The following is a 13,548-nucleotide window of genomic DNA, read 5'->3' as shown; positions in this document are numbered from 1 at the left end:
CACTGTCAGAGGGCAGATACTGAGAGACATCACACTGTCAGAGGGGAGATACTGAGACACATCACACTGTCAGATGGGAGATACTGAGAGACATCACACTGTCAGAGGGGAGATACTGAGAAACATCACACTGTCAGAGGGGAGATACTGAGATACATCACACTGTCAGATGGGAGATACTGAGAGATCACACTGTCAGAGGGGAGATACTGCGAGACATCACACTGTCAGAGGGGAGATACTGAGATACATCACACTGTCGGAGGGCAGATACTGAGAGACATCACACTGTCAGATGGGAGATAGTGAGAGACATCACACTGTCAGAGGGGAGATACTGAGAGACATCACACTGTCAGAGGGGAGATACTGAGATACATCACACTGTCAGAGGGGAGATACTGAGATACATCACACAGTCAGAGGGGAGATACTGAGAGACATCACACTGTCAGATGGGAGATACTGAGAGACATCTCACTGTCAGAGGGGAGATACTGAGACACATCACACTGTCAGATGGGAGATACTGAGAGACATCACACTGTCAGAGGGGAGATACTGAGATACATCACACTGTCAGAGGGGAGATACTGAGATACATCACACTGTCAGAGGGAAGATACTGAGATACATCACACTGTCAGAGGGCAGATACTGAGAGACATCACACTGTCAGAGGGGAGATACTGAGACACATCACACTGTCAGATGGGAGATACTGAGAGACATCACACTGTCAGAGGGGAGATACTGAGAGACATCACACTGTCAGATGGGAGATACTGAGAGACATCTCACTGTCAGAGGGGAGATACTGAGACACATCACACTGTCAGATGGGAGATACTGAGAGACATCACACTCTCAGAGGGGAGATACTGAGATACATCACACTGTCAGAGGGGAGATACTGAGATACATCACACTGTCAGAGGGCAGATACTGAGAGACATCACACTGTCAGAGGGGAGATACTGAGACACATCACACTGTCAGATGGGAGATACTGAGATACATCACACTGTCAGAGGGGAGATACTGAGATACATCACACTGTCAGAGGGGAGATACTGAGAAACATCACACTGTCAGAGGGGAGATACTGAGATACATCACACTGTCAGAGGGGAGATACTGAGATACATCACACTGTCAGAGGGCAGATACTGAGAGACATCACACTGTCAGAGGGGAGATACTGAGACACATCACACTGTCAGATGGGAGATACTGAGAGACATCACACTGTCAGAGGGGAGATACTGAGAGACATCACACTGTCAGATGGGAGATACTGAGAGACATCTCACTGTCAGAGGGGAGATACTGAGACACATCACACTGTCAGATGGGAGATACTGAGAGACATCACACTGTCAGAGGGGAGATACTGAGAGACATCACACTGTCAGAGGGGAGATACTGAGATACATCACACTGTCAGAGGGGAGATACTGAGATACATCACACTGTCAGAGGGGAGTTACTGAGATAAATCACACTGTCAGAGGGGAGATACTGAGATACATCACACTGTCAGAGGGGAGATACTGAGATACATCACACTGTCAGAGGGAGATACCGAGATACATCACACTGTCAGAGGGGAGTTACTGAGAGACATCACACTGCCGGAGGGGAGATACTGAGATACATCACACTGTCAGAGGGGTGATACTGAGAGACATCACACTGTCCGAGGGGAGATACTGAGAGACATCACACTGTCAGAGGGGAGATACTGAGAGACATCACACTGTCAGAGGGGAGATACTGAGATACATCACACTGTCAGAGGGGAGATACTGAGATACATCACACTGTCAGAGGGGAGATACTGAGATACATCACACTGTCAGAGGGGAGATACTGAGATACATCACACTGTCAGAGGGGAGATACTGAGAGTCATCACACTGTCAGAGGGGAGATAGAGAGAGACATCACACTGTCAGAGGGGAGATACTGAGATACATCACACTGTCAGAGGGGAGATAGAGAGAGACATCACACTGTCAGAGGGGAGATACTGAGATACATCACACTGTCAGAGGGGTGATACTGAGAGACATCACACTGTCAGAGGGGAGATACTGAGATACATCACTCTGTCAGAGGGGAGATACAGAGATACATCACACTGTCAGATGGGAGATACTGAGAGACATCACACTGTCAGAGGGCAGATACTGAGAGACATCACACTGTCAGAGGGGAGATACTGAGACACATCACACTGTCAGATGGGAGATACTGAGAGACATCACACTGTCAGAGGGGAGATACTGAGATACATCACACTGTCAGAGGGAAGATACTGAGATACATCACACTGTCAGAGGGCAGATACTGAGAGACATCACACTGTCAGAGGGGAGATACTGAGACACATCACACTGTCAGATGGGAGATACTGAGAGACATCACACTGTCAGAGGGGAGATACTGAGAGACATCACACTGTCAGATGGGAGATACTGTGAGACATCTCACTGTCAGAGGGGAGATACTGAGACACATCACACTGTCAGATGGGAGATACTGAGAGACATCACACTGTCAGAGGGGAGATACTGAGATACATCACACTGTCAGAGGGGAGATACTGAGATACATCACACTGTCAGAGGGAAGATACTGAGATACATCACACTGTCAGAGGGCAGATACTGAGAGACATCACACTGTCAGAGGGGAGATACTGAGACACATCACACTGTCAGATGGGAGATACTGAGAGACATCACACTGTCAGAGGGGAGATACTGAGAGACATCACACTGTCAGATGGGAGATACTGAGAGACATCTCACTGTCAGAGGGGAGATACTGAGATACATCACACTGTCAGAGGGTAGATACTGAGAGACATCACACTGTCAGAGGGGAGATACTGAGATACATCACACTGTCAGAGGGGAGATAGAGAGAGACATCACACTGTCAGAGGGGAGATACTGAGATACATCACACTGTCAGAGGGGTGATACTGAGAGACATCACACTGTCAGAGGGGAGATACTGAGATACATCACACTGTCAGAGGGGAGATACTGAGATACATCACACTGTCAGATGGGAGATACTGAGAGACATCACACTGTCAGAGGGGAGATACTGAGAGACATCACACTGTCAGAGGGCAGATACTGAGAGACATCACACTGTCAGAGGGGAGATACTGAGATACATCACACTGTCAGATGGGAGATACTGAGAGACATCTCACTGTCAGAGGGGAGATACTGAGACACATCACACTGTCAGATGGGAGATACTGAGAGACATCACACTGTCAGAGGGGAGATACTGAGATACATCACACTGTCAGAGGGGAGATACTGAGATACATCACACTGTCAGAGGGAAGATACTGAGATACATCACACTGTCAGAGGGCAGATACTGAGAGACATCACACTGTCAGAGTGGAGATACTGAGACACATCACACTGTCAGATGGGAGATACTGAGAGACATCACACTGTCAGAGGGAAATACTGAGAGACATCACACTGTCAGATGGGAGATACTGAGAGACATCTCACTGTCAGAGGGGAGATACTGAGACACATCACACTGTCAGATGGGAGATACTGAGAGACATCACACTGTCAGAGGGGAGATACTGAGATACATCACACTGTCAGAGGGGAGATACTGAGATACATCACACTGTCAGAGGGAAGATACTGAGATACATCACACTGTCAGAGGGCAGATACTGAGAGACATCACACTGTCAGAGGGGAGATACTGAGACACATCACACTGTCAGATGGGAGATACTGAGAGACATCACACTGTCAGAGGGGAGATACTGAGAGACATCACACTGTCAGATGGGAGATACTGAGAGACATCTCACTGTCAGAGGGGAGATACTGAGACACATCACACTGTCAGATGGGAGATACTGAGAGACATCACACTGTCAGAGGGGAGATACTGAGATACATCACACTGTCAGAGGGGAGATACTGAGATACATCACACTGTCAGAGGGCAGATACTGAGAGACATCACACTGTCAGAGGGGAGATACTGAGACACATCTCACTGTCAGATGGGAGATACTGAGAGACATCACACTGTCAGAGGGGAGATACTGAGAGACATCACACTGTCAGAGGGGAGATACTGAGATACATCACACTGTCAGATGGGAGATACTGAGAGACATCACACTGTCAGAGGGGAGAAACTGCGAGACATCACACTGTCAGAGGGGAGATACTGAGATACATCACACTGTCAGAGGGCAGATACTGAGAGACATCACACTGTCAGATGGGAGATAGTGAGAGACATCACACTGTCAGAGGGGAGATACTGAGAGACATCACACTGTCAGAGGGGAGATACTGAGACACATCACACTGTCAGATGGGAGATACTGAGAGACATCTCACTGTCAGAGGGGAGATACTGAGACACATCACACTGTCAGATGGGAGGTACTGAGAGACATCACACTGTCAGAGGGGAGATACTGAGATACATCACACTGTCAGAGGGGAGATACTGAGATACATCACACTGTCAGAGGGAAGATACTGAGATACATCACACTGTCAGAGGGCAGATACTGAGAGACATCACACTGTCAGAGGGGAGATACTGAGACACATCACACTGTCAGATGGGAGATACTGAGAGACATCACACTGTCAGAGGGGAGATACTGAGAGACATCACACTGTCAGATGGGAGATACTGAGAGACATCTCACTGTCAGAGGGGAGATACTGAGACACATCACACTGTCAGATGGGAGATACTGAGAGACATCACACTGTCAGAGGGGAGATACTGAGATACATCACACTGTCAGAGGGGAGATACTGAGATACATCACACTGTCAGAGGGAAGATACTGAGATACATCAAACTGTCAGAGGGCTGATACTGAGAGACATCACACTGTCAGAGGGGAGATACTGAGACACATCACACTGTCAGATGGGAGATACTGAGAGACATCACACTGTCAGAGGGGAGATACTGAGAGACATCACACTGTCAGATGGGAGATACTGAGAGACATCTCACTGTCAGAGGGGAGATACTGAGACACATCACACTGTCAGATGGGAGATACTGAGAGACATCACACTGTCAGAGGGGAGATACTGAGATACATCACACTGTCAGAGGGGAGATACTGAGATACATCACACTGTCAGAGGGCAGATACTGAGAGACATCACACTGTCAGAGGGGAGATACTGAGACACATCACACTGTCAGATGGGAGATACTGAGAGACATCACACTGTCAGAGGGGAGATACTGAGAGACATCACACTGTCAGAGGGGAGATACTGAGATACATCACACTGTCAGATGGGAGATACTGAGAGACATCACACTGTCAGAGGGGAGATACTGCGAGACATCACACTGTCAGAGCGGAGATACTGAGATACATCACACTGTCAGAGGGCAGATACTGAGAGACATCACACTGTCAGATGGGAGATAGTGAGAGACATCACACTGTCAGAGGGGAGATACTGAGAGACATCACACTGTCAGAGGGGAGATACTGAGATACATCACACTGTCAGAGGGGAGATACTGAGATACATCACACAGTCAGAGGGGAGATACTGAGAGACATCACACTGTCAGAGGGGAGATACTGAGACACATCACACTGTCAGATGGGAGATACTGAGAGACATCACACTGTCAGAGGGGAGATACTGAGAGACATCACACTGTCAGAGGGGAGATACTGAGATACATCACACTGTCAGATGGGAGATACTGAGAGACATCACACTGTCAGAGGGGAGATACTGAGAGACATTACACTGTCAGAGGGGAGATACGCAGATACATCACACTGTCAGAGGGCAGATACTGAGAGACATCACACTGTCAGAGGGGAGATACTGAGAGACATCACACTGTCAGAGGGGAGATACTGAGATACATCACACAGTCAGAGGGGAGATACTGAGATACATCACACTGTCAGATGGGAGATACTGAGAGACATCACACTGTCAGAGGGGAGATACTGAGAGACATCACACTGTCAGAGGGGAGATACTGAGAGACATCACACTGTCAGAGGGGAGATACTGAGAGACATCACACTGTCAGATGGGAGATACTGAGAGACATCTCATTGTCAGAGGGGAGATACTGAGACACATCACACTGTCAGATGGGAGATACTGAGAGACATCACACTGTCAGAGGGGAGATACTGAGATACATCACACTGTCAGAGGGGAGATACTGAGATACATCACACTGTCAGAGGGAAGATACTGAGATACATCACACTGTCAGAGGGCAGATACTGAGAGACATCACACTGTCAGAGGGGAGATACTGAGACACATCACACTGTCAGATGGGAGATACTGAGAGACATCACACTGTCAGAGGGGAGATACTGAGAGATATCACACTGTCAGATGGGAGATACTGAGAGACATCTCACTGTCAGAGGGGAGATACTGAGACACATCACACTGTCAGATGGGAGATACTGAGAGACATCACACTGTCGGAGGGGAGATACTGAGATACATCACACTGTCAGAGGGGAGATACTGAGATACATCACACTGTCAGAGGGAAGATACTGAGATACATCACACTGTCAGAGGGCAGATACTGAGAGACATCACACTGTCAGAGGGGAGATACTGAGACACATCACACTGTCAGATGGGAGATACTGAGAGACATCACACTGTCAGAGGGGAGATACTGAGAGACATCACACTGTCAGATGGGAGATACTGAGAGACATCTCACTGTCAGAGGGGAGATACTGAGACACATCACACTGTCAGATGGGAGATACTGAGAGACATCACACTGTCAGAGGGGAGATACTGAGATACATCACACTGTCAGAGGGGAGATACTGAGATACATCACACTGTCAGAGGGAAGATACTGAGATACATCACACTGTCAGAGGGCAGATACTGAGAGACATCACACTGTCAGAGGGGAGATACTGAGACACATCACACTGTCAGATGGGAGATACTGAGAGACATCACACTGTCAGAGGGGAGATACTGAGAGACATCACACTGTCAGATGGGAGATACTGAGAGACATCTCACTGTCAGAGGGGAGATACTGAGACACATCACACTGTCAGATGGGAGATACTGAGAGACATCACACTGTCAGAGGGGAGATACTGAGATACATCACACTGTCAGAGGGGAGATACTGAGATACATCACACTGTCAGAGGGCAGATACTGAGAGACATCACACTGTCAGAGGGGAGATACTGAGACACATCACACTGTCAGATGGGAGATACTGAGAGACATCACACTGTCAGCGGGGAGATACTGAGAGACATCACACTGTCAGAGGGGAGATACTGAGATACATCACACTGTCAGATGGGAGATACTGAGAGACATCACACTGTCAGAGGGGAGATACTGCGAGACATCACACTGTCAGAGGGGAGATACTGAGATACATCACACTGTCAGAGGGCAGATTCTGAGAGACATCACACTGTCAGATGGGAGATAGTGAGAGACATCACACTGTCAGAGGGGAGATACTGAGAGACATCACACTGTCAGAGGGGAGATACTGAGATACATCACACTGTCAGAGGGGAGATACTGAGATACATCACACAGTCAGAGGGGAGATACTGAGAGACATCACACTGTCAGAGGGGAGATACTGAGACACATCACACTGTCAGATGGGAGATACTGAGAGACATCACACTGTCAGAGGGGAGATACTGAGAGACATCACACTGTCAGAGGGGAGATACTGAGATACATCACACTGTCAGATGGGAGATACTGAGAGACATCACACTGTCAGAGGGGAGATACTGAGAGACATTACACTGTCAGAGGGGAGATACTGAGATACATCACACTGTCAGAGGGCAGATACTGAGAGACATCACACTGTCAGAGGGGAGATACTGAGAGACATCACACTGTCAGAGGGGAGATACTGAGATACATCACACAGTCAGAGGGGAGATACTGAGATACATCACACTGTCAGATGGGAGATACTGAGAGACATCACACTGTCAGAGGGGAGATACTGAGAGACATCACACTGTCAGAGGGGAGATACTGAGATACATCACACTGTCAGAGGGGAGATACTGAGATACATCACACAGTTAGAGGGGAGATACTGAGATACATCACACTGTCAGAGGGGAGATACTGAGATACATCACACTGTCAGAGGGGAGATACTGAGAGACATCACACTGTCAGAGGGGAGATACTGAGACACATCACACTGTCAGAGGGGAGTTACTGAGACACATCACACTGTCAGAGGGGAGATACTGAGAGACATCACACTGTCAGAGGGGAGATACTGAGACACATCACACTGTCAGAGGGGAGATACTGAGAGACATCACACTGTCAGAGGGGAGATACTGAGACACATCACACTGTCAGAGGGGAGTTACTGATATACATCACACTGTCAGAGGGGAGATACTGAGATACATCAGACTGTCAGAGGGGAGATACTGAGATACATCACACTGTCAGAGGGTAGATACTGAGATACATCACACTGTCAGAGGGGAGATACTGAGAGACATCACACTGTCAGAGGGGAGATACTGAGATACATCACACTGTCAGAGGGTAGATACTGAGAAACATCACACTGTCAGAGGGGAGATACTGAGATACATCACACTGTCAGAGGGGAGATACTGAGATACATCAGACTGTCAGAGGGTAGATAGAGAGATACATTACACTGTCAGAGAGGAGATACTGAGATACATCAGACTGTCAGAGGGTAGATAGAGAGATACATTACACTGTCAGAGGGGAGATACGGAGAGTCATCACACTATCAGAGGGGAGATACTGAGATACATCACACTGTCAGAGGGGAGTTACTGAGATACATCACACTGTCAGAGGGGAGATACTGAGATACATCAGACTGTCAGAGGGGAGATACTGAGACACATTACACTGTCAGAGGGGAGATACTGAGATACATCAGACTGTCAGAGGGGAGATACTGAGATACATCACACTGTCAGAGGGTTGATACTGAGATACATCACACTGTCAGAGGGTAGATACTGAGATACATCACACTGTCAGAGGGGAGTTACTGAGATACATCACACTGTCAGAGGGTAGATAGAGAGATACATCACACTGTCAGAGGGTAGATAGAGAGATACATCACACTGTCAGAGGGGAGTTACTGAGATACATCACACTGTCAGAGGGTAGATAGAGAGATACATCACACTGTCAGAGGGTAGATAGAGAGATACATCACACTGTCAGAGGGTAGATAGAGAGATACATCACACTGTCAGAGGGGAGTTACTGAGATACATCACACTGTCAGAGGGGAGATACTGAGAGACATCACACTGTCAGAGGGGAGATACTGAGATACATCACACTGTCAGAGGGTAGATACTGAGAGACATCACACTGTCAGAGGGGAGATACTGAGATACATCACACTGTCAGAGGGGAGATACTGAGATACATCACACAGTTAGAGGGGAGATACTGAGATACATCACACTGTCAGAGGGGAGATACTGAGATACATCACACTGTCAGAGGGGAGATACTGAGAGACATCACACTGTCAGAGGGGAGATACTGAGACACATCACACTGTCAGAGGGGAGTTACTGAGACACATCACACTGTCAGAGGGGAGATACTGAGAGACATCACACTGTCAGAGGGGAGATACTGAGACACATCACACTGTCAGAGGGGAGATACTGAGAGACATCACACTGTCAGAGGGGAGATACTGAGACACATCACACTGTCAGAGGGGAGTTACTGATATACATCACACTGTCAGAGGGGAGATACTGAGATACATCAGACTGTCAGAGGGGAGATACTGAGATACATCACACTGTCAGAGGGGAGATACTGAGATACATCACACTGTCAGAGGGTAGATACTGAGATACATCACACTGTCAGAGGGGAGTTACGGAGATACATCACACTGTCAGAGGGTAGATACTGAGATACATCACACTGTCAGAGGGGAGATACTGAGAGACATCACACTGTCAGAGGGGAGATACTGAGATACATCACACTGTCAGAGGGTAGATACTGAGATACATCACACTGTCAGAGGGGAGATACTGAGATACATCACACTGTCAGAGGGGAGATACTGAGATACATCAGACTGTCAGAGGGTAGATAGAGAGATACATTACACTGTCAGAGGGGAGATACTGAGATACATCAGACTGTCAGAGGGTAGATAGAGAGATACATTACACTGTCAGAGGGGAGATACGGAGAGTCATCACACTATCAGAGGGGAGATACTGAGATACATCACACTGTCAGAGGGGAGTTACTGAGATACATCACACTGTCAGAGGGGAGATACTGAGATACATCAGACTGTCAGAGGGGAGATACTGAGACACATCACACTGTCAGAGGGGAGATACTGAGATACATCAGACTGTCAGAGGGGAGATACTGAGATACATCACACTGTCAGAGGGTAGATACTGAGATACATCACACTGTCAGAGGGTAGATACTGAGATACATCACACTGTCAGAGGGGAGTTACTGAGATACATCACACTGTCAGAGGGTAGATAGAGAGATACATCACACTGTCAGAGGGTAGATAGAGAGATACATCACACTGTCAGAGGGGAGTTACTGAGATACATCACACTGTCAGAGGGTAGATAGAGAGATACATCACACTGTCAGAGGGTAGATAGAGAGATACATCACACTGTCAGAGGGTAGATAGAGAGATACATCACACTGTCAGAGGGGAGTTACTGAGATACATCACACTGTCAGAGGGGAGATACTGAGAGACATCACACTGTCAGAGGGGAGATACTGAGATACATCACACTGTCAGAGGGTAGATACTGAGAGACATCACACTGTCAGAGGGGAGATACTGAGATACATCACACTATCAGAGGGGAGATACTGAGATACATCAGACTGTCAGAGGGGAGATACTGAGAGACATCACACTGTCAGACGGGAGATACTGAGATACATCAGACTGTCAGAGGGTAGATAGAGAGATACATCACACTGTCAGAGGGTAGATACTGAGATACATCACACTGTCAGAGGGTAGACAGAGAGATACATCACACTGACAGAGGGGAGATACTGAGATACATCAGACTGTCGGAGGGGAGATACTGAGATACATCACACTGTCAGAGGGGAGATACTGAGATACAACACACTGTCAGAGGGGAGATACTGAATGTATCCACAGTGGGGACCTGAGGCTGGTGCTGAGGGTGTGGCTGATCAGTGGTGAAAGATGTTCCTGTTCTCCTCTGTGCAGTGTCGGGCGATCGGAGAGCTAACACTCCACCAGATGTGACCGTGCAGAGGGGTTTGTGTGCCCGGATTCCGTGCCACTACAGTTCTCTTTTGCAAGAGGACAATGAAACCTGGGTTGGGATCTGGATGAAAGATGAGTGTCGGTCTCAAACTGTCACTGCCCACTCCAAGGATCACGGTCAGGTATTCCCGATGTTTCAACATCGCACCCGGCTCTCCGGAAAACTGAAAGATGGCGACTGTTCCCTGGTTATAGACAACATCGTGCAGGAAGATGAAGGATATTATTACTTCAAAATTGCATCTGAAAATGTGGATCGACACAGCTATCTGCCCCCAACTCAGCTCCATGTCACTGGTGAGTGCCTGGTATAATTTTCCATCAAATTGGGATATATGATAAACCGCTGTAACATCAATCACACCTTCGTACAGATAGTTACAAACCTATTTTAAATGGTCATTGAAGGGTTAACGAGCATGGTGTCCATTCTGCTGTGGACAGTGATTAGGGCAGAATCCTGCCAGTCACAAACCCGTGTTACCGACCTGCTCACCCAGCAGTATCAAAGGTGCTGAGTGTGAAGGTGCTTTGAGCAGAGGGAGAGAATCTGTCAGGCTTGTTCCTCCAAACCAGCAGTCATTTCTTACTCGTTACATTTATCTAAAAGGATCCCTTTCTCTGTGTTAGATTTCACAGATAACCCCTCGATATTCCCTGCTGAAATGGTTGCAGGAAAACCAGTGAACATAAGGTGCACCTTCAACATCTCGTGTAGTGGATCGACACCGAGCTTCACCTGGATCACGCCCTCGAATGTATTGGCATTAAACTCGAGCAGTGTAACTGAACGGGCTGGCACTCTGACATATACATCTGTTCTGACCTTCACCCCAGCGCTCAAACTCCACGGGCAAAATCTCACCTGCAGATTCAAATACACATCTGTTTCATCGGAGCAGACAGTCACATTAACCGTGCGGTGTAAGTATGGACAGCATTCGGTGACATCTTAACATAATGCAGCAATTCCTCTGCATTGTCTCTCCATTAGTGTAGTTATTGCTCCCCCAGAAACACAGTCCCCTATCAGTACTGCCCCATCAAACCATTCCGAGTTTACTAATCCTCTGCACACACTGTTCAGACACTGTCCCAGGGCAGATTCTCAGCTTTGCAAAGCTGCATCGATTCCAGCAGGTCCAGCTCTCCCTCCTCGGAGAGTGAAATACTCCCTCACCGTGATCCATCAAAGCATGCAGCGCTCCCTCAGTACTACACTGCAGAACTCTATTGTTGCTGCTGCTGTCACTGTGTAGTACTGCCTCACTGTTACAGTGTTGTACTCTATTGTTTCTGATACTCTCACTGTGCAGCGCTCCCTCACTGTTACAGTGTTGTACTCTGTTGTTTCTGATACTCTCACTGGACAGTGCTCCCTCACTGTTACAGTGTTGTACTCTATTGTTGCTGATACTCTCACTGTGCAGCGCTCCCTCACTGTTACAGTGTTGTACTCTATTGTTACTGATACTCTCACTGTGCAGCGCTCCCTCACTGTTACAGTGTTGTACTCTATTGTTACTGATACTCTCACTGTGCAGCGCTCCCTCACTGTTACAGTGTTGTACTCTATTGTTACTGATACTCTCACTGTGCAGCGCTCCCTCACTGTTACAGTGTTGTACTCTATTGTTACTGATACTCTCACTGGACAGCGCTCCCTCTCTGTTACAGTGTTGTACTCTATTGTTACTGATACTCTCACTGGACAGCGCTCCCTCACTGTTACAGTGTTGTTCTCTATTGTTACTGATACTCTCACTGGACAGCGCTCCCTCACTGTTACAGTGTTGTACTCTATTGTTACTGATACTCTCACTGGACAGCGCTCCCTCACTGTTACAGTGTTGTTCTCTATTGTTACTGATACTCTCACTGGACAGCGCTCCCTCACTGTTACAGTGTTGTTCTCTATTGTTTCTGATACTCTCACTGTGCAGCGCTCCCTCACTGTTACAGTGTTGTACTCTATTGTTTCTGATACTCTCACTGGACAGCGCTCCCTCACTGTTACTGTGTTGTACTCTATTGTTACTGATACTCTCACTGTGCAGCGCTCCCTCTCTGTTACAGTGTTGTTCTCTATTGTTTCTGATACTCTCACTGGACAGCGCTCCC

The 13,548-nt window shown here is 47.6% G+C and overlaps 1 protein-coding gene across 1 annotated transcript in view; it reads left to right on the top strand.

Annotated features, from left to right (window-relative positions):
* LOC132400995 (sialic acid-binding Ig-like lectin 8) overlaps window positions 1–13,548 on the top strand; it is a 146,452-nt gene that overhangs the window by 113,275 nt on the left and 19,629 nt on the right. Inside the window, exons 6-7 of the mRNA XM_059982721.1 lie at window positions 11,368–11,724; window positions 12,058–12,351. Of these exons, the coding sequence (XP_059838704.1) occupies window positions 11,368–11,724; window positions 12,058–12,351 (651 nt within the window). The remainder of the gene's footprint in view (window positions 1–11,367; window positions 11,725–12,057; window positions 12,352–13,548) is intronic.

This window comes from Hypanus sabinus, chromosome 1 (genome assembly GCF_030144855.1).
Source record: "Hypanus sabinus isolate sHypSab1 chromosome 1, sHypSab1.hap1, whole genome shotgun sequence".
In the NCBI taxonomy this organism is placed as follows: domain Eukaryota; kingdom Metazoa; phylum Chordata; class Chondrichthyes; order Myliobatiformes; family Dasyatidae; genus Hypanus; species Hypanus sabinus.
The sequence above is the reverse complement of the archived record's forward strand: the minus strand, read 5'-3'. Positions and strand labels throughout refer to the sequence as shown.